This window comes from Drosophila arizonae, chromosome X (genome assembly GCF_054131065.1).
Source record: "Drosophila arizonae isolate 15081-1271.41 chromosome X, UAZ_ARI_1.0, whole genome shotgun sequence".
NCBI lineage: Eukaryota > Metazoa > Arthropoda > Insecta > Diptera > Drosophilidae > Drosophila > Drosophila arizonae.
In genome coordinates, this window is record NC_142927.1 from 24,057,587 (window position 1) to 24,078,529 (window position 20,943).

The 20,943-nt window shown below is 41.2% G+C and overlaps 3 protein-coding genes and 1 long non-coding RNA gene across 10 annotated transcripts in view; 1 reads left to right on the forward strand and 3 right to left on the reverse strand.

Annotated features, from left to right (window-relative positions):
- The window catches only part of Flo2 (flotillin-2), a 125,443-nt gene that overhangs the window by 37,498 nt on the left and 67,002 nt on the right, over positions 1-20,943 (forward strand). The gene's annotated exons all lie outside the window — the stretch shown is intronic.
- LOC149268040 (uncharacterized) lies at positions 2,829-3,894 on the reverse strand. The gene is made up of 3 exons (XR_016271232.1): positions 3,569-3,894; positions 3,245-3,491; positions 2,829-3,180 (listed from the first exon to the last, which is right to left on the reverse strand). It is a non-coding gene; the product is annotated as an uncharacterized LOC149268040 (long non-coding RNA).
- Positions 8,527-10,964, reverse strand: LOC108619305 (glucose dehydrogenase [FAD, quinone]). The gene is made up of 2 exons (XM_018015820.2): positions 10,823-10,964; positions 8,527-10,362 (listed from the first exon to the last, which is right to left on the reverse strand). The coding sequence occupies exons 1-2, from the start codon at positions 10,937-10,939 to the stop codon at positions 8,638-8,640; spliced, it is 1,842 nt and encodes a 613-aa protein (XP_017871309.1). The 5' UTR covers positions 10,940-10,964; the 3' UTR covers positions 8,527-8,637.
- LOC108619308 (uncharacterized) lies at positions 10,953-11,756 on the reverse strand. The gene has a single exon (XM_018015829.2). The coding sequence runs from the start codon at positions 11,754-11,756 to the stop codon at positions 10,953-10,955; it is 804 nt and encodes a 267-aa protein (XP_017871318.1).

Here is a 20,943-nt window from a genome sequence, read left to right on the forward strand (position 1 = left end):
GCGAAGAATAGAGAGAGGTGAATAGACTTTAACCTAAGGCCAAGTACTTTAACTTGTTTACAAAGAAGTGACTGCCTCAAGTACAATGAACTATAATGAACATTATTTATAATAATTGAGATTATGATGCAAGCATGGATGAATTGAACGTGAAGGGAATGCAGAAGACAAACTGCTTGTAGATCAATTTTATGAATGAACCAACCCAACAATTTGACGAAAAGAAAGATAAGCTGTAGTAGAGAACGAACAATGTGAACAAGAAACGAAGAGAAAAAGGCTTTGAAAGAGTGTTAAGATGAAGAGCTAAAGACTAAAGTTATTTACTAAGATAAAGCAAACTTATTAAAATTCAGTTCAAGTGAGCATGGGAACTGCAAAATAAAGTTGAGTTTATGAATAGCCTTTTAGCTTATCTAAAGTAGTTTTAATAAAAATTATATAAGAGTTAAGTATCCGTAGTAGAAGAATAATATATGACAGTGTTAAATCATAAGCATGGAACAACATGATCATACCCAAAGTCAAAGCAGACTATTATATAGAGATGAGCTGTTTTTAGGAAATGCAAGAGAAGAACGTTATGTTACTATAAAGTTCGAGTTGCTATCGAGCGTCGAGCAGTTCAGTATGTATACCAATCATCTGCTTCTTCGAACATCTCTGAGTATTCCCCGCCAGTTATAGGACACTCCGAGTAAAAAGTTTGCAATGCATATAACTCATATAATTTAGCATAGATAACTGTAGATCAGTGTAGCACGTCCGTTCGAATAAGATGTGATAATTAGTTACAAATTGTGCAGAGATAGGTAAAAATATTGTCAAATATGTCATGCCATAAATGTATACAAATTATATAATGATATATAGGGCTTTGTTACATATATTATTTATGATACATATGTATGTACTGATATCTATGTACGAATAAGAATAAAGATGATGTGAAGCTATGCTTATTCCTAATTATTTCTCAGTATATATGTATGTGTGTATTATATATAATATACAATATATAACAGAACTCTATATATCATTATATAATCTGACTATTTATGGAAAACTAATATAGAATTTTATTATTTTCTTATCGACTGTTGATAATAATACATATCTGCCCGGCATGTGCTTAAAATAAACATATATTGCTTATAATATATTTTTATATAATCATAATTTTTAATTATAATAATCACAATTTCAAATTAAACATATTCAAAGCTACACTCATTACATACTTCATCTTTACGCCTGCTAGAAATTGAGCGGACGATAGGTTCTTCGATTCTTCGACTTGCGAATCTTGGCCAATTGGGGAAAAGTTGAAAAGAATTTTGTAGCTGGGCAAAAGCAGGGTTCAAAACTTGGTTAATTACACTTGCCCCCAAAATTGTGGTTAACACACTTGCTGCTGCTGCTGCTGTTGCTGTTGTTGTTGTTGATTGCGCGACCGCATTCCACGAATAACATGCGCATTCCCCTCCACAGGCAGCAGATGAATAAATAAAGTAAAATCGTTTAAAAGAAAAAGAAAAATGGAAAATGAAGTTATTTACTTGCTGGCTGAGTAAAGATTTTGCGCATTTTGGTCTATTTTTTGTTGCTTTTTTTTATTTTGACTGTCTTTGGCAGGCAGCCCACAGGCAGTGCGGCAGACAGACAGACGGACAGACGGTCAGATAGACAGATAGGCGGGCAGTCTGGCTGGAAACGTTTTTGCGCCATTTGCTGATATTTGTCACATGTGCAGCTTGCGACTATAATTTATGTAATCTAGAAAGAGAGGGAGAGAGAGTGAGGGAGACTGAGTGATGAAAATAAAAAGAGATTTCAACTGAAACTGTAACTTGGCCAGCTGAAGATTTACTAAATCATGTTGAAATGTTGCTGCTGCTGCTGTTGTTGGTGTTGTTGCTTTTGCTACTGCGGCTGCTTGGTGTTAATGTGCAATTAGCCACGTTTTACGACTACAGGTAGGTGGCTCCGGCTGCCAGTTCCATGCGCCAAAAATTCATTTCGCTAATGCTGCAAAAATGAAATGTGGCCGCCCTCAAAATATGCTTAAGTGATCGGCTTTCTTAGACTTGCACAACACTTAGATACCTCTCGATTTCTGTGAGAGCTTTTGCCTTTTTAGTGTGTACAGGTTCTCAAATATTTCATATCCCACTATGGGCAATAATTGCTTCATAAAAATACATTGTTGAAGCATATCAGATTGTGTTTAATACTGAACTTGCATAGACTACATGGCTTTTTAGGTAGCATCAAAAATTTACAGTGACTCAGCATTCAATGTAAACAAAGCTCTTTTATCTCAGTTATTGGTACCAAATTTACTCAAGTGCCTTAAATTTATTAATATAGTTTCTTTTTATAATTTTTCCAATTCCTTGGCTTACAAATAACTTGAAGGCAAGAATTAATACTATTCGCTTTAGTAACGTGACTTCGACAGCCAAAAAGTTGTTTTCTCTAAGCTCACAGCTTGGCGAGTCTATCGCTCTCTCTGTTTTTCTTAATCAGTCAGCCCTCTACGACCAGATCTTAGTCAGTAGATTTATATTATAGATAGAGTTCTCTTTCTCTCGCTCTCTCTCTCTCTCTCTCTCTCTTTATCTGCCTCTCTCTCTCTTTGTGTCGCTCTCTCTGTCGTAGCTGTCGTGCATGAAAAGTATCCAAGCGTTTCTCCTCTCTTCTCTGTTACTCTTATTCAATCTGGCCTTTGTCATCAGATCTTACACAGAGTCCTTCTCTCTCTCTCTCTCCCTAGTGCAGCTGACTTGCATTGAAAATCTACTGTATAAATAAACACATTTGATATCTATTATATTTAAATAAATAATGAAACAATTTATATAAAATAAAATATAATAAACATATAAAATAAAATATAATAAATATATAAAATAAAATATAATATAATATTTTGGTTAATAAATCAATCTCAGCTCGAATAGTACTTTGGGCCAGATGGGTGGGCTTGTTTTTCCCGTAACAGCTAAATCATTCTGCGTTTCGGCTTGAAACTGGCCTTCTGAAGACTACAAAATCAAATACTTGGTATTAGAGGCACATATAAATGCTTAGTTTCAGTTAGTGGTTAAGTTTAAATTGGTTGAGACTAAAGCCCTGCATGCTCGGCGTTCAATAAAGTCCATTTGACCTACAGGGTATCTGGAAAAAGAGCAAATTATCGTGAAAAGCGACTTTCGCTTGAAGCTCCAGGAAGCGAATGAACCTCTCCAAGCTGCTGGCTCTGCTCGCATCAGCGCAGCTCTGCTCTGCTCTTGTCTCGTGGTCTGCTCTGGCGGGGTATTGCGGCAACCGCGTCCAATTAATGGCCAGTTAAGACAGCAAAGACTCTTGCTCTGGCTAAGGGCAGTTGCCAATCGCGGCTCGCTGCTCTGCGCGGCCTACGTGAGCCCAATCAAGTGCCGCGCCAGACACCTTCCACTTTGGCTCATGACGTAAGCATTTCCATCGAACTGCTCAAAAAAACAAAAAAAAAAGTATACAAAAAATTTTTTAAATTTTTTTTATTTATTTATTTTTTTTTTTTGACAATGCTGCCTGCCAAGCGTTTCCCAGATGTCCGTCTGTCCCCCGCCGCCGCCGCTCGACTGAATTGCAAATGAAATTACATGTCTCCGATATTCGTTGGGGCGGCACCCGCCCCGCTTCGAGTCGGCTCGGCTCTGCCTGGGGCTCTGCTTGCGGCTCTGCTTGGAGCTCGGCTTGGCTTCGGTTCGTTGTGAGTTGGATTCGGGCGGCATAATTGACCGAAATTAAGCAGACATTATTCAATTTGGTGCCGTATCTGAAGACAGCTGCTTTTGCCGGCTTCGCTGTTTAGACCAACCCCTCCTCCTCCTCCCCCTCCCCCTCCCCCTCCACTCTGTTGTGTGTTTGACTGCCTCGTCAAATGTGTTCGACATCACGTCGACACATAAACCCGACTTGCTGTCGTCTATTGCGGCATTTATGGGATAGTCATGGAGAGGAATGTCATATAGAGTAGTAACACATTTGCCCAGACATTCGACGGCCCCAGCTCGAGCACTACTCAATGCTGATTGGATCAAGCAAATTGAAGCCCAAAATAATACCCACTCGACCTGGCACTCGACGGTCCATTGGTAAATGATCTCTGTGCCGCAGTCAGCTCTCGTGTTTATAAATGAAAAATATCCAGTTTGGTATATGGGTCTTATCTTGGTCATCTATAGGCCATAGCCAGCTATGTATAACTACCCGTAGAGTGGAATTTTATTCAAATTCAAAATGTAATAGATGACATGGAGATAATAACTCTGAGCCATATGTTGATTGATTGAGTCATTTCTGTCTCTCTGCCTGTCTCTTACGTGTCGCATGCGGACTATAATTGGGCAACTTTATTTATAATCGACTGGCCCCCATATATATATATAAATATATATATATATATATATATATAAATATATATATATATATATATATATATATATATATATATATATATATATATATATATATATATATATATATATATATATATATATATATGTTTCACTTCAGATTAAAACTAAATTGATTAATCGAGATCGAATCTTATGAATATTGCATTTCTCACCATATTTTATAGCATTTATTGCTGTTTACACTCATTCGCGAAGTAAATGAGTATATTGGTTTGTGCCATGTTCATCTTGCTGTCCTACCTTACCTCGTATTATTCGTATTACAGTTGTTTTAAAGCAATAGCCTTAAAATTCGGGCGTGGCTATTCGGAAAATTCTATATCTGCTATAAAAAGTCCTGAAAGTGCTAGAGTCCTAAAAATATACTTGTGTTGACATCTCAGAATACAAAATACAGTCGACTCGCGATAATTCGAAATGGAAAGGGGATCAGCATTTTTTTAAATTACACAGAAATTGAAATTATCGAGAATTATCGATACAACTTTTTTTTCAAGGGAATAGAATTTTTTTCAATTTATCGCGATTTTCGATTTAGCGGAGTGCACATTATTGAGATTCGACTTAGGGGACTGAGCTTGGAATGATATAATCAGAAATACCCTGTATTTATGTATGATGCATGATCTATTTCTCTCTCATCTTATAATGTATACCATATATATAATGTTAAAAAGCTTAACTAGCTCCAGACTCATTTATGACTTTTTTCCACCCAAAAATATGTAGTTAACTGCTTATGAACTGTCAACGAGTATTATGCAGTGGGCACTACCCCACTGCAATATTCTTACTGATTATATCTTATCTTGAACAGTTTCAAAGATGACTTTGACAGCTTTAACAATGGAAATCAGCCTAGCACGCATCATAATGGCTCGTATTGTCAATTAGATTTAAAAGTTTCTTGAAGAGATTTTCAGTGTTTTCATATGGAAAGCTATTCAAGTTTCGCTTATATGCGCATAATTTGTCAGATTTGCTTATAATTGCTGCAAATGGATGTTGCAACTCGTTGTGTGAAGTCGTCTCTGAAATTGTGTTTACTTCAGCTACGTGTTGATCCTCACAGAAACAGCGAGTGTGTGTGTGTGTGTGAGAGAGAGAGAGAGAGAGAGAAAACATGAAGATGCGTTCACCACGCCCCAAAGCACAACTTGCAACAGACGCGCACAACTACCTGTCGAGCAGCCTCTTTCACAACAACAACAACAACAACTAAATGTGCCAATTAGTTTTGCGTTCCCTGTTTGCGTGTGTTGCATTGTTATTGCCCCTCAGCCGATTAATGACCTAAATTCGCAGCCGCACTGACCACAGACACTTTTGACCACTTCGCACTGTGTGTCATCATCGTCATAATTATTATTTACCATCATTATCATCTGGCGTTTCTTCGCTACGAGCAGCGCGAGTTGTTTACTTTTCGATGTTTACTATTTCGCTTTGGCCGCTTTGGACCAACGTCTTTCGCATAACACTTTCCATTACATTTTCGGCTCACGTACGTTACTTCTTCTTCTTCTTCTTTTACTACTATTGCTGCTTACTTTTTTACTCGTTTCGTTTGGGCTGAACCACGCCCCGTCCCGCCCCGCCTCGTCCAGGCCCGGACCGACCCTCGTTCGCCCTCAACTGCTGGCCAGAGGATGACTTGGCATTTCGCTTAAATCAAAGCAAATATTTACTTTGGGTCTTGGGCGGTTGTCTAAAGGGTATTATATAAGATGCGCCCTGGGTGGTTTACGACCAGCATAGCTTTACGCTATTTTACGTGCGTTGAGCCCGCAAATACCTTGTAATTATATTTTCAAGTAAGGAAGTGACTTGAAGAGCAAGTGGCAAGCCGCTTCAATTGAAATTCTTGCAGAACCTTGAGTCTTATTGCCTGGCTTGCTGAGTCCCAGCAGCGCAACTGATTGCTTATGAGGCCAACGGCAGGGAATCTGCTAGTCAGGCATGCCCTGTTGCATACCATTCTTTTTATGTGCGCAAGCAAATTGCAAATTGTAAATTATTTATTAGGCAACGAGAGTGTCAAGCCAAAAATTAGCGCTGCCTCTTGCAATTGAAATGGTTAATCAATTGGGCCATGCTCGAGCGTATTGATTGAGCGCATTAGCTAATCGCTGCTAGCTCTGCGAACTCAACTAACCGACATAACTGCCTGTTTTAATTGTTGTCGGTGTTATTTCCCCGGCTGACACCTATGAAATAAAACGTGAGCGCTGCCAAAAGTGTCGTCAAAGCGTTAGTTTTACTATCGTAACCTTGGCACAAATCGTAAGCAATAGGTGTGATAGAGATAGCTGAGAGAGAGAGAGTGAGAGTGAGACAAAGGCGGGCGCTAGCGAGCAGGAAATACTTGATACCCACACCCCAGCGGCGGGCGCGCGCGGTTAGTCACGGAAATCATTTTATGATTCGTTTTGATTGCCAGTCAAGTTTGAGTAATTTGACATTTGGCCAGGCCAGGCCAGGCCAGGCTTTTAATTTTCAGCCAAATGGCGGAAGCCAAAACCGTTAAAATGGCCAACGTCTCGTATACGTGACAGCTCCGAGCAATGCAGACTGCATCAGCTTGCAGCGGGAGTGTGGCTGTGCTGCAAGCTGCACTCGGGTTTGGGTTGCTGCACTTGCTCACTGCATAAACAGCAGCATACGTTCGGGTGAGAATCGTAAATTTTAATCAAAGCAGCAGAGGCAGCTCGATTAGTGAATAATTATGATAGAAGAGGTTTATTTTAAGATGTTAAGAAATATGCGCTTTACTATGGCTGCGTATCTGCAGTAGTTGCTGTATAAAAAGTGTTGCATAACTTTTGAGAGCACTGAAAATTAATATTGGGAACGAAATAAGCAGTGAAAGCTATTAAATTACAATTAAATAATATATAAACTGAGCGAAGTCTGCATTAAAAAAATACTACTAAATATTGGCTTTTCATTACCATTGCGAATCATTTTCCATTAGTGAATCAGTTTCTCGCTGTAATGCGGAAATACATAAAACAGGCGTTACAGGCGTTTAATAAAAAGTATTGCATACTTATGAGCGCAGAATGAAAATGCAATAGATACTGGTGTTCAAGCTTCAGCTAAAAAAGAAAGCACATTGCCGCTAAGATGCAAACGAGCGGTATACGTTCATTGCATTTTGCCTATATGGCTTTATGGAGTGCAGATTTGGGGGATTGCTGCCAAATCCAACTATAAAAAATCCAAGTACTGCAAAATAGAGTACTTCGACAGATCACAAACTGTCCCTGGTATGTACGCGGATCCACACTACACAAAGATTTAAAGCTGCATACTGTCGAAGAGCAGATTGGCAGGCACACAAGCAGGTACAGTGACAGACTGTTGAGACACCGCAATCTACTCGCAAGAGGATTGTTACCTGCCAGACCTCTAAGAAGACTCAAACGGCAAGGCTTTGCCAAAACTATTGGACAATAGTAAAACCTCCACAACTTAAAATCCCCATAACTCGGTATGGGGTTCGGCTCTATTATTAATTTACCTTCCCTGTGTTGTTATGGTTCTATTCTTGATGTACCGGTTCTACACTTAATAAATATATAAAAAAAAAAAAAAAAAAAAAAAAAAAAAAAAGCTAAAAAAGAGATACCAAAAATAAAATAAATAAATTAAATAATTTAAAATAAATTAAAGTATTTAATTTAAGATTATGACAGCTTAGTTTACTAATTATGCTATGCGACTTGCTCCGCGCAGTTTGCAGCAGCTGCTGAGTTGGTTGACAAAAAACTGTTGCATACTCTCAGGCGGCGGCATAAAATGTAAATGCAAAATTCAATTTGAAGAAGAAAAGTGTTTATTCGTTTCGAGGTGAAATAATAATAATAACAATAATAATAATAATAATAATAATAATGATGAAAAAAACATATAGTGATATATGCATTAGCATTTAGTAATATCATAAAGCAATAAATACAAATAGTTATATAAATATTAAGCAGACAGATAATATAAAATAATTGCAATAATCAAATAACACTTAACACGTAACTAAACAAGATGTTGTTTTGCAACAGCAACAACAACAAAAAAAAAAAAAAAAGGACAAATAGTTTATAGATTAATAATAATTAATTACACACATAGTTGACTAGTTGATTAAATTAATAGTAGACATCGAGTGCTGCTAGCCGGCGGCTGGTGCACGGCGTGCGCCCCAATCCTCTTTGATCATGTCCGATGCCTTCTCGCCGATCGCAATGACCGGCGCATTCGGATTGCCATTGACAATGGTCGGCATGATGCTGGCATCGACAACACGCAGCCCCGAGACGCCATAGACGCGCAGGCGGGGATCCACAACGGCAGTCGCATCCCAGCTGGGACCCATGCGACAAGTGCCCGACGGATGGTAAATGGTGAATGTGAACTGCTTGATGCAGCAGGCCCAATACGCGTCCGATTGGAACTTCAGGTGGCGGCAGCCGGGCAACGGTATGTTATGCAGCCGCGAGCCGAATCGCTGGAAGGCCTGCGTATTGGACACATTGATGGCCAGCTTGATGCCCTCGACCAGCACATTGATGTCCTGCTGGTGTGCAAAGTAGTTGGGTATCAGCTTGGGCGGCTGCTGCGGATTGCGCGAGTTCAAGCGCACCCAGCCGCTGCTCTTGGGCCGCAGCAGGAGCGGCAGTATGGACCAGGTCTCGCTGTGCTGAAGCGGCTTGTAGACGGTGTTGTAGAAGCCATCCCTTAGATTCAGTATCTTGCGTATCTGCTCGCCGCCATCAGAGTTAATGGAGCTGGGCAGAAAGTGAAACTGTACGTCTGGCCAGTCGACTGACGGATCCTGGTATTTGGTGTTCAAGAAGGCGACGCCCTCGACGCCCGAAAAGGTCATCGGACCGCGCTCCCTCAGTATGTACTCCATGGAGACGGGTATCGTCTGGAAGCGATTCCGTGTCACGGTCAGCGGTGCATCCACCACAAACGTGAGCCCGCCCAGGCCCACGTGATCCTGCATGTTGTTGCCCACCGGTAGATCCGATATAACGGGAATATTATGCTCCTGCAGATGCTCAGCTGGACCGATTCCGCTCAGCATCAACAGCTTTGGCGAGTTGAGTGCTCCGGCACTGAGAATGACCTCGCGTCTGACAAACACCAGCTGCTTGCGTCCCCCTTTAATGTACTCCACGCCGATGGTGCGCTTGTCCTTGTCGATCAGCAGGCGCGTGGCCTCCGCATGGAGCAGCACGTCCAGATTCTTACGGAGCCGCACGGGGCGAATGAAGGCCTTGCCGGTGCTGCAGCGTGCACCGCGCCGTATGGTGCTCTGGGTGAGCATGAATCCCGTCTGCTTGGCGCCATTTATGTCCCGATTCTCGTAGCCCATCTCAATGCCCGCCTGCAGGAAGGCAATGGAGAGCGGGGTGCGCCAGGGCGCCTCCTGCACCGTCAAATAGCCGCCGGTCTCGTGGTAGGGCGTGGCCGCCAAATATGGATTACGCACGTCCTCCGATTTCAAAAAGTACTTGAGCATGGTATTGTAGTCCCAGCCGGGATTGCCCAGCGAAGCCCAGTGGTCGTAGTCGTTCCTCGAGCCGCGCACATAGACCATGGCATTCAGCACCGAGCTGCCGCCGAGCACCTTGCCGCGTGGCCAGAAGCAGCGATCGCCCTTCATGGCCTGGCAGTATTGGCGCGTCGACGAGGGCGTCGTCTGGTACTTCCAGTCCAGCTCGGTCAGCTGCAGATAGCCCGCCAGCGCGGGCACATCCGAGATCTCCGTCTCATCGCCGCCCGCCTCCAGCAACAGCACCGTCCAATTGCGCACCTCGCTCAAGCGATTGGCCACCACAGCGCCAGCTGAGCCTCCGCCAATCACGACGAAATCATATTGGCGACGGATCTGAAAGGATGAGAGGTGTGAATATATGGATCAAAGTCTAGGGGGAAAATTCCTAACGTATTGTGATCTAGAGACGGTGCATATGGGATGGAAAGATCTAGACTAGGCTACTGTAGAGCTCACTTTGGCGAGCTTCCCAATTTCCTCACAGTATAAATAATTTCTCTGGTCTAGCTCAAATCACTTTCTGTCTTTTTTGCTTTCTTGAGGGGTCACACGAATTTCTCTCTTATTTCTGTACACTCAGCTTTCATTTTGAGTCGTTTTGGAGAAACAAACTTACTACCGCATTACCATATTTGTCCCGGCTTAGCAGACGGTGCCTGAGTACATACAATTATAAGTCAATCAATCATACCACTATTCCATTAATCATTGGTCTAGACCTCGCCTTAAGAAGTATCAACTTTCTAAGTACAGTTTTGGGACTAACTACAATACTTGAACACCCTCCACTTACGATTGATGGCTCCTGGACTTTGTTCTCGGGATCGATGCTTTGATAGCGATAGAAGTTCATGCCGATCGCCAGTAGCGGGATCATGCCAAGCAAAGACGTCATTGTGCCAAACGCCATGTTTCAGTAATTGTCAAATCCAAGGATCCTCGTGACAGTTTCCGCTCGTTGAGCAATGGGAGCTAACACTGCTGCGCTGCTTGATCGCTGGGTTCGAGTGTGGATAGCCGAAGCTGGCTGCGGGCGCACTGGCTGACAGAGTGGAGCTGGCCGAGTCGCCTCCGCCAAGTATTTTGGGCGTATAGTTGCGTATGCCACCCGGCCGGGCTGACTTGAAGTGGGCGCGCGCCCGTTCGTCCTCCTCCAAGATGTCCAAGTAGGACTTGATATAGAGGTGATGGCTCAGATAGTGCTTCTGCTTGTCCAGCGAACGGCTGGACTTGCTGGACAGCAGCGAGCTGGGGCAGCCGCTGCTGGAGCTCGCCGAGCTGCTGCTAATCGCCGACGAGGACAGCGATGAGAGCGATGAGCAGTGGCAGGAGGAGTTGTAGATGCCGCTGTCCGAGCTCTGCGAACTGCTGCGCTGCAAGTACTTTCCGTTCAACTTGGCGTAATGGGAGTCGCTATCCAACGGCAGGCTGCTTCGGTTCGTAGCGCTGCCGGCCAGGATCTTGGTCCGCTCGTACGTCTGCTTCGTCAAATTGTACTTGTGCCGCAGTCTATAGTTGGCGTCGTAGTCGTCGGTACTGTTCGAGCTGGAGCTGCTAGACAGATGGCTGGCGGGCGTATAGATGGGATCCTTGTAGCTCTTGCGATGCGGCTGGCCACGCTTATGATTGAGGTTCAGATTGTGGCTGAGGTTATGGTTCTGGTGGTGGTTGTGGCTGTGGTTGTGGTTGTGGAGTTGCTGCTGCTGTTGCGATATCTCTTGGCCCATATTTCAACTGCAATATGGACAGAACTGCAAAGCAAAACGACATTTATTAGTGGATGGACTATAAATAAAAACTTAACACTAATTGAGTAGAGGAATGATATATATGATATGGAGCCATGACCCTAAATCGTAGATACGCGCAGAGCCTTGAGTATCAAGAGAGGGTGCAAATAAAGGAAAGTCCTTCAAAGCTTAATATTTGCTAGGCTAACCTGATATAAGTGGAAGAAAATAGATTAGTGTTGGCATGATAATTGAGCCCTGAGCACTAAGTGAGTAGAGGGACGATATAGCTATAAGGCTATCAGACTTATTATGATCAAATAAAGAAACTGCAGAGTCAAGGAAGCCTAAGGGAATAAACTGTTGCTGGCTGCATTGCTGTTGACCAAGCCAAGCCTATTTGACCTTATGATGCCTTAAGTAAGCTCTACTTTAGCGAGCTGCTGCGTAAAGCTCAGATGATCAGGAATTTCCTTTATCAGATCAAGATGTTCAATTCACTAGCGAAGCACATGCAGGCCACGCCCTAATCGAAGCTATAGATATGCGATATTGCGCTGGCTCTTAATTGGAAGATGTGCCCTAGTTGTGGCTGGTTATATCATCGTTATGTGTTGTTTTTTTTTTTTTTTTTTGCTATCTACGTCTCATACGCTTATTCTGTGGCGCATCCAACACAGTCTGAGACTTCTTCTGTCATGTAACGAGAGCTCTGAACTAGTTAATTATTAACGGGCTCTGCGGTGCGGCGGAAACGATGACGTTTGTTTTGCAATCCAATTGGCCAATTGTTGACGTTCGTTCATTTGCATGGCTAGCATAGAGACGCCGCTATACGCGCTGCCAAACAAAAGACTTAGGCAACGAACTTGTTTACATTTTTCGCAAGCCAAACGAAAAACAACCCAACTTGAATGCATGAAAAAAGGTTATCAAATCACAGATTGAAAAGCCAACCAAGTTCGAATGATGTCAAAACGGCATCTCATTAAAGACATGCGCGATTGCCCCCAACTTGATATCACTCTCTCCCACTCTCCAACCTCCACCTCTCTCTCTCTCTCTCTCTGTCTCACTCTCCCCCTTTCTTTCAGTTGCTCTCACGATTATGCGATGTGATGCGGTTCAAGTTTTTCAAGTTCAATGCCGCCAGGCGGAAAAGCGCAACTTTGCATTGCATTTTCTGGTTTCTTTCTGTTTTCATTATTACAATTTCGTATTTGTTTGTCTTTATTTTTGTATATTTGTTTTTTTTTTTTTTTTTGCTATTTTTTTGCTGTTTTTTTCTTCTCTGTTTCAACTGTTGTAAAATGCAATTTCGTTATTTGGTTTATTTGTCCGAATGTCATTTGCGGCCGTCTGTTCCGAGTGTCAGCTTTAATTGCTGTCCGTTAGATGCTGCTGCGGTTTTTCCAGTCTCTTCAACATGTTGTCGCGCTCGATTTAAACGATACCAGTGAAAGCCGAACCCCACACACTGTGAGAGGCAGACAGAGAAAGAGTGTGAGCGAGAGAGAGAGAGAGAGATGATGAGGAAGAGGGAGCGCATGCGATTTGACTGCAATTGTAAATTGCAACTTCCTGCTCCTGCAGCTAGTCAAAAGATTTGGCTTTACTTTTCGTTTATGATTTTTGGCACTCGGATTATCCAAAAACTTTTGTGAACGTTTGGCCGTTGTCGCGGTTCGTTTGTAACTGAGCCACAAGCCAAGCAAACTATTTCCAATTCAAAAGCGCCGTTAAAAAACCAAACGCAATAGCAGAAAAAAAAAACTATATAAAAAAAAAAATAAAATACAGCTAAAAACAGCAAACGTCGAACTGTGAGCGCAGTACAACATGTTAATTTATGCAACGCCCTTGGGACAGACCCCATTTGTGAATTGGGCCAACCCCAGCTACAGCAACAGCAACAGCTACAGCTTCATCTCCATCTCCATCTTCATCTCCATTTTCATCTCCATCTTCATCGTCATTTTCGACTTTAGCTTTATGTCGCTGGCCATTGTGATGCAAGCGCTGCTTTTTCCCATTTTTGGCTTTTCTCATTCATTGAATTGTTCGGCTCGGCTCTGGGCTTTACATCATATGACTCCATATGTATATAGAGCCCCCATACGCCCCTTCTTCCCAGCAGCGAGCTACAGCTATAGCTCCAGTTACCTGATGAGCTGCTGTCGATTGTTTGCTGTTGCTCTTGTTGCTTATGCAATTTACACATTGTTAGAAATACACTCTGACTCGGTCTCCGACTCTGGCTCTGGCTCTCACATGGCCAGGCGCTATAACAGTTGGGCCTATCTGTCAATTACGATTTGACAGCTTTTAATTATGAGCGCGCTTAGTTTACGGCTCGTAATTGATGACATTTGGCTGTTTATTTTTGTTATTGTTTGTTTGCTGTCTCGATTTGGCTACGGCTTCCTTAGTGGGTCACACTGGGCCATCCAGCAGCGAGCTGCCAACAGCCAGCTGCTGACTGTCAACTGCAGGTCTTGACACTTTCTCACTTGAGTCACGCTTGCTGCGTATTAAAACACATAAACAAAAACAAAAATAAAAACGAAAAAAGAAATTAAGACGCGTCACTAATTGCCCAGCTGTTTATTAGTTAGTTGGTCGCTTAGCAGCAGACGCCAAGTCCCGTTCGTATATCCGGATGCATTGGATAATGCTGCAGCACATTAGCCACGCGTCACTATCGACAACAAAAGCGAATTGTCTGTTGCACTAATCATCGATAACAGCGGCGATAACACTTTATCTGTTGACTAGTTACGGTGAGCAGCGCAGCAGGGCGGAACACCAAGCATTGAAGAAGTAACTGCTGTGCACGAAAATTAATCGGTTATCGATACGCTCAGGATTACTAAGCAAAGCTGTCAAGGCTCATCAAGTGAATCATTAAAATTATCGTTAATTATCAACAGCCGAATACAGTTAAGGCATTTACATATGTATACAAAGACATATTTTTGTTGTTATCGATAACATTTTTACATGCATGCAGACATGAGTATGCAGTTATTTGATATGCTTTAATTTTTCATATTGAATCAGATTATCAAATCAATCTTGTTAATATTAAACAATAACTCTGAGCTATGCTATCGATAACAGCTTGTTTGTAAAGCTTTCCTTGCATGCTTTTCACGTATAGCCAGAACTTATTCTGATTGCTGGTATTGCTCACACACAATCGATAGCAGTGACGCTATAATTTCAAACAACAAAAGTACAACTCTTCGAGTATATGTTATCGATAACATCAAGTTTGAGCCAAGCATTCAATCGGCTATTGCTGCGCACAACTTTTCTTTGCCGCATCCAATTTTGGTGCGCCTCTGCGCCCAGCCATAAAATAGATAAATCTCTGGTGCAACATGTAATCGATAAAATCGAATCCATAAATTCAATGGTTTTTTCTCATGCGCCAGCCTTTTCCCCATTGCCCGAACATGCGACATGGGTGACTTGTTGTCGCCTTTGGCTTTTCCAGTTTTCCTGCTACGCCTTGGTCTAAATCCGCCAAGTTGGCTCTGAACTTGATTGCTGCCAATGCCAATCAAGTGGCGCCCGAGCAGGGACATCTATACATTATTTTTACTCATTTCTTTTTTTTCGTTTTGTTGTTGTATTTTTATATTTTGGAGCTGTTGCTATGTTTTGCGACGCGTTTGTGTTTATCGGCGTTTACTTTCCTTTCGGCTGGTTTTTGCGCTTAATCGTTTTATGCAGCAGTAGCCGCATGATCGACTATTTATAGCTTCGACGTGCACAAATTGATAATAATTTGCGCGCACAGGTGCGAGGCGGCAGCGACGATGGCAACGGCAACGGCAACGGCGACGGTGGCGGCAGTGAGCCGAAAGGTAGAAAGTGTTAGCCGGCGGGCATGTTCGAGATGTGCAAAGGGAAGTCGACTTGGACTTCGGCTTGGGCTGTTGTTACCAAATAAAAAATGGAATTACATAAGAACGCGCTGAGCCGGCGTTCGAATGAGGCAAAGAACGTGTTAGGCAATGTGCAAGTGGAACGAAATGAAATATAAATGGAACGTGAATAGCACGAGAGAATTCACAAAAGAAATAAAATAAACGGAAATGAATGGGAGTTTCGAGAAATATAGTAACTTATGATATAAGAAATTGATAAGAAACTTGAATGAAATATTTTTGAATTAAAAATAAAAAGAAGAGTAAAGTTATTGAAATTGCTATTGATAGATAAAAAATATTAGATACTACATAAAATTTTAAATAAAATTGGAATATGAGAAATAGTATTAGAAATAAGAGAGGTATATTTATACAAAGTGGCAAGGCCAAGCCGTCTAACGAAAGTAATTCACGAATGAAATACAATTGAAGAGAAGGAAATACTAATGAAATTACCAATGATCATTTTAAAAAGGGAGTTGAAGCATTAGGCATATGAAATGAACACAACTTTTCAGGAAGTAATAAAAATTGAAATGAAAAATTTAATGAAATAATGAGATATAGCAATAATGTAAAGAGCATCGTCTAAATGAAGACCTATCAGTAAATATCGACAAGTGCTGAGGAATTAAGTGAAATACAAAACACAAGACAAGGAAGGCAAAGCAATTCAATTAATATTTACTAATTTTAATAGAATGTTGATGGTATACAAATTATTAGATATATAGAAAGACAGATTGATTGATGAATAGATAGATGCTTGATAGATAGATGGATAGATTGAATGGATAGACAGATAGATGCTTAATAGATAGATGATAAATATATGTAAAGACAGATAGATAGATAGTTGATGATAGATGGATAGATATATACATGAAAGATATATAGTTATATAGATAGATAAATAGGTAGCTCCATAGCAATACTTGTTTATAATAATGTACATTTAATAATTTGTATGCAAGTCCCATAGAAATCATATGGAAATGGCCAATAAAATGCATTTGCAATGATATTTAAACGTGTTTCGGCATTCCGTATCAGAAACGCTATCAGAAATTGAATTAAGAGCCATAGCAAAGATTACATAAGCGAATTGCAAGCGTTGCGCGCTTTCCAAAAAGTGAAAATTAGGACAAGTAAATCAAGTGCGCGGATAGCTTGTGTGCATAGTGTGTGTGTAGTGTGTGTTTCTGTGTGTGTGTGTGTGTGATTAGTACAAGTAACTTTGTCAACGTACCTCCGCTTGTTGTCGCTGTCTTTGTTGTTGCTGCTGCAACTGCAACTGCAACTGTTGCTGCTGCGGCTGTGTTGCCTCGTCTGCAGTTACCACAAACGCAACCGTTTGCCACTTTCCTTTGTCTTACACATTTTATACACTCATGTATATAAATATATATAAATATATGTATATATATATATAAATATCTTTGGTATATATATCGCTATATCTTTCTTCACTTTTCTTACTTAGCGTGCAACGTCTTAACAAAAAATAAAAACGAAAAAAATTATAAAAAAAAAAACAACAACAAATAAAAACTGAAAACACAAAGCAAATCGTATCGGTCGGATATACGGCGCAAAGTTCACTCGATTCCTATGTATGACACGCGTGGCTTTAGCTGATTTATATATGATCTTCTTTTGCTTGAACTTGTATTTTATTTACTCTTTATATAATTGTTGACAGTCACGACGGTAGTTGGCGACGGCAGCGAGCACTCACTGTACGATACGCACGCCACGGGCTCGTCTTGTTCAATGAGCAAATCGTTGGAGCGCAGTCCACACTCGAGCTCCCCTCCCAAACCAAAAAGAAAAAAAAAAAAAAAAGCAGAAAAAACAAAAACAAAACACAAACCAAAATCACGAAAAGCTCTTCACTTTGAGCTTTGACCATTGCGGCTGCACTTTCGTTTTCATTCGTATTCGTCGGCGTCCGGCCCCTCGGCTGCTCCTTCGCCTTCACCTTCGTCTCTGTCTGCGCTCTTCGGCTACGTGCGCTGTCCAACGTCTGAGCTGGTTTTCTTTCCATCTCTTGCTCTGTCTCTCCTTCTTTCTATTTGCTCAGCTTTTGCTGCAGCTCGAAGCTTTCTGCTCGAAAGCTTTTGCAGCTCGAGTTGCCCATTTGATTGATATTATTTTAGATCAGCTTGCTTCAGTTTATATTAGCCAAAACAATTTGATACACTTCCCGATCGAAGATCGCGAACTCTATCACAGCAGCACGACTCACGGAGTGAATTTCATTCAATTCAACTTTTCCCGCGTTTTCATTTGACTTTTGCTTATGTACCTTTAAGTGGGGCTCATGTTAAACACGTTTGCGATTTCTTAGTGAAATTGAATGTGAAACCTCACTAAATACCCTTTATACATGCATATGTATGTACATATATGTATAGTCACACACCCTATACCATGCTTAGCTTGCTTTTATGGCACCTCATTTAGTTATATATATATACTTTTTTTGCGACATCATCCACTGTTTATAGAGTGTAGAAGGCGCCCATATGATGTGCCAAGTCATAGCCAGAAGATGATGAATATGGAATCTAACTTCTCCATTAGTATTAATAATTGATTAAAGATATATGTACATATTTACATACAGAATATGAACTTAGTTTTATTGTTGCTTTATGTATATGGCATAGCTGCAATTGGAATAGTTGTATGAGAACCATTTGATGACTATTTTTGAAAAACCTTGTTTTTCAATATAATACATAGTCTTCTTAAATATCGTAATATCTTACTTATACTCTATATACCATATATACAATATACATAAGTATGCATTCATATATAGATTATATTGATCAGTATCCCTCGATATTCTACTCTGAATATTAATCCAGTTATATAGAAGAATCTGCTATGGTCTATGCTTTGCTTTTCGCATTGATTTTCTTCTTCTTCTCTCGTTGGCATTCTTGTTGGGCATCGATGGCTATATAGCTAAGTTTCGTTAACTAGCTGCAGCGCTATCCCCTCCAATTCAAACTTAGTACTTAAAGTACTGACTGATAATAACAGGCTTTTATATATCACGGAACTATTAGCTTCTCAAATGATTAATGTGCCTCATTTCGTTTTATACTCATTAAGAGCATCTCTTTAATAGGATATACTTAATAATAAACTCATACTTTTATCAATATCTGTATCTCTCTCTTTCTCTTTCTCTCCCTCTCTCTCTCTTTCTGTTTCTCTCTCTCTCTTGCTCTCTCTGTGTCTCGCTATCTCTCTCTCTCTCTCTTTCTGTTTCTCTCTCTCTTGCTCTCTCTGTGTCTCGCTATCTCTCTCTCTCTCTCTCTCCCACATTGTTCTTAATAGTCCAGCTAAAGCAACTCTTTCTTGCTCTCAAGTATTTCCCTCTTCCTGTATTTTCTTCTCACTGTCTTTCTTCTCATCGTCTTGCCCTTTCACTCCCACCCACTTACACTCTGCCTGTCTCTCTTAAGCCCAGCTTGAATACATTTCTCGAGGTTCACGTGCCGAGTGCAATGTCTTTCAGCTGTAACGTTGAATGACCCCCCCACAGACTCAGAGCAAAACCCACACGATGTTTTCGCATGGTGGTAAACCCACTCTGCACCGCTGTTCACAATTTCAGCTGCTGCTCCACACTGTCAGCACACAGTTGGCCTCTTCACTCATTCATTCATTTGTTCATTCATTAACTCACTCAAGTGGCTTGAAACGTCACGACGCGTCATTCGTTTCGGTTGCCATTCGTGAACTCTATTCGCCGTTTGCCGGCTGTGGAGCAGCTGCGGCCTGGCTGAACCACAAAGCCACCATTGAACTCTGCGCACTACAACTCCTCGAGTTAAATGGAGTCAAATATATTTTACCGCGCCGCTTCCGGCAGGTCCCAGCCACCGGCGAGCTGCTCCGCTTGGCCAACAGAGTTGACATTGAATCCGTTGTAGTCTTTTATTTTTTGCGTTTGTTTTTTTGCGGTTTTTCTTTGCTAAGTTTAGCAACTTTCGTTTCGCTTAATTTTCGGGGTCCAAACACCCAGCCAGCCAGCCAGCTGGAGGCAGCATAAATATTTATGCGTTGCACTTGAGAGCATTCCTGGCAGCGGCCGCCAAAGTAAGCCGCCCCTCGCCTGATCTGTCCATCCCCCGTCCCTGGCGTCCAGCTCTGGCATTGGATTTATGGCTGCTTTTCGCGACCCGACTCGTCGGGTTGGATCCGAGGAGCCCGAATAATCATAGCGGCCATAATCGAAATAAAGATACCGAATCTAAATACAAACTAATAATATATAATATAGTTTAGGAAGTGAAGCACGAATTAGATTTATCAAATCTGAATAATTTTAATCATTTAATTAAATTTATAATAATCTGCTTTTCTATATATGTGTAAATATATAGTGTGTATATATAGTAAATGAAACTTAAAGACAGAAAGAAAACACAAAAATAAACAAGACATTTTTTAACTCACATCAAAAAGTCTCACATCGAACCGATATACCCCTTGAGTCATTCGCAAACAGCGTATAGAAATGTGCTCTGTAATTATATTTCATTTTGTTAACAAAATCATCGAACAACCTGGGCCAGCACGAACAATGCATTATTCAATAGACATATGTATCATTGTTCAAGCATCGTTAAGTTTTTTTAATCAGCCCAGCCCCTAGCGGCCTAACAGCTCGGCCCCGTCTCCAAAGACCTCCTGCGTAAAGCCTAATTGCAATCATCTTCGAAAAGAGTTCGTAATTGCAATTGAATTCGCTTTGAAATTCCATTTAACGCTTCCCCGGCGCATCTAATTGGACAACGCATTGGGTAAACTTATTTCTTAGTTGGGTTTTATTTTTTAATTCCAGCTAATTTACGCACCCATTGTTTGTAAAATAAGGAAAATTATACGTATTACTTGGGCTATTATGGCTGTCCAGGTTGCGTAACACCTACCTCGGGCAATAATTTCAAAAACTATTCGGAAATTCGGCGCTACGTTTCCGCTTTTCCAAAATGGTAGTCAAAAAATTGAACCCTACTAGAAGTTTCCTCTTTTCTTTATTCATATTGTATATCTTTCAATTAATTTTCGATAAAAATCGTCAGCCCGCATTCCATCACTGTCAAGTCCGATATATATCGTTCCATACCATTCATCAGCTTTTGACGTTAATATCTTTGTGCAGCTGTATTTTTCGATAAGTATCACATTTACAAATGAAACACGTTTCGCGCAATAGTCTT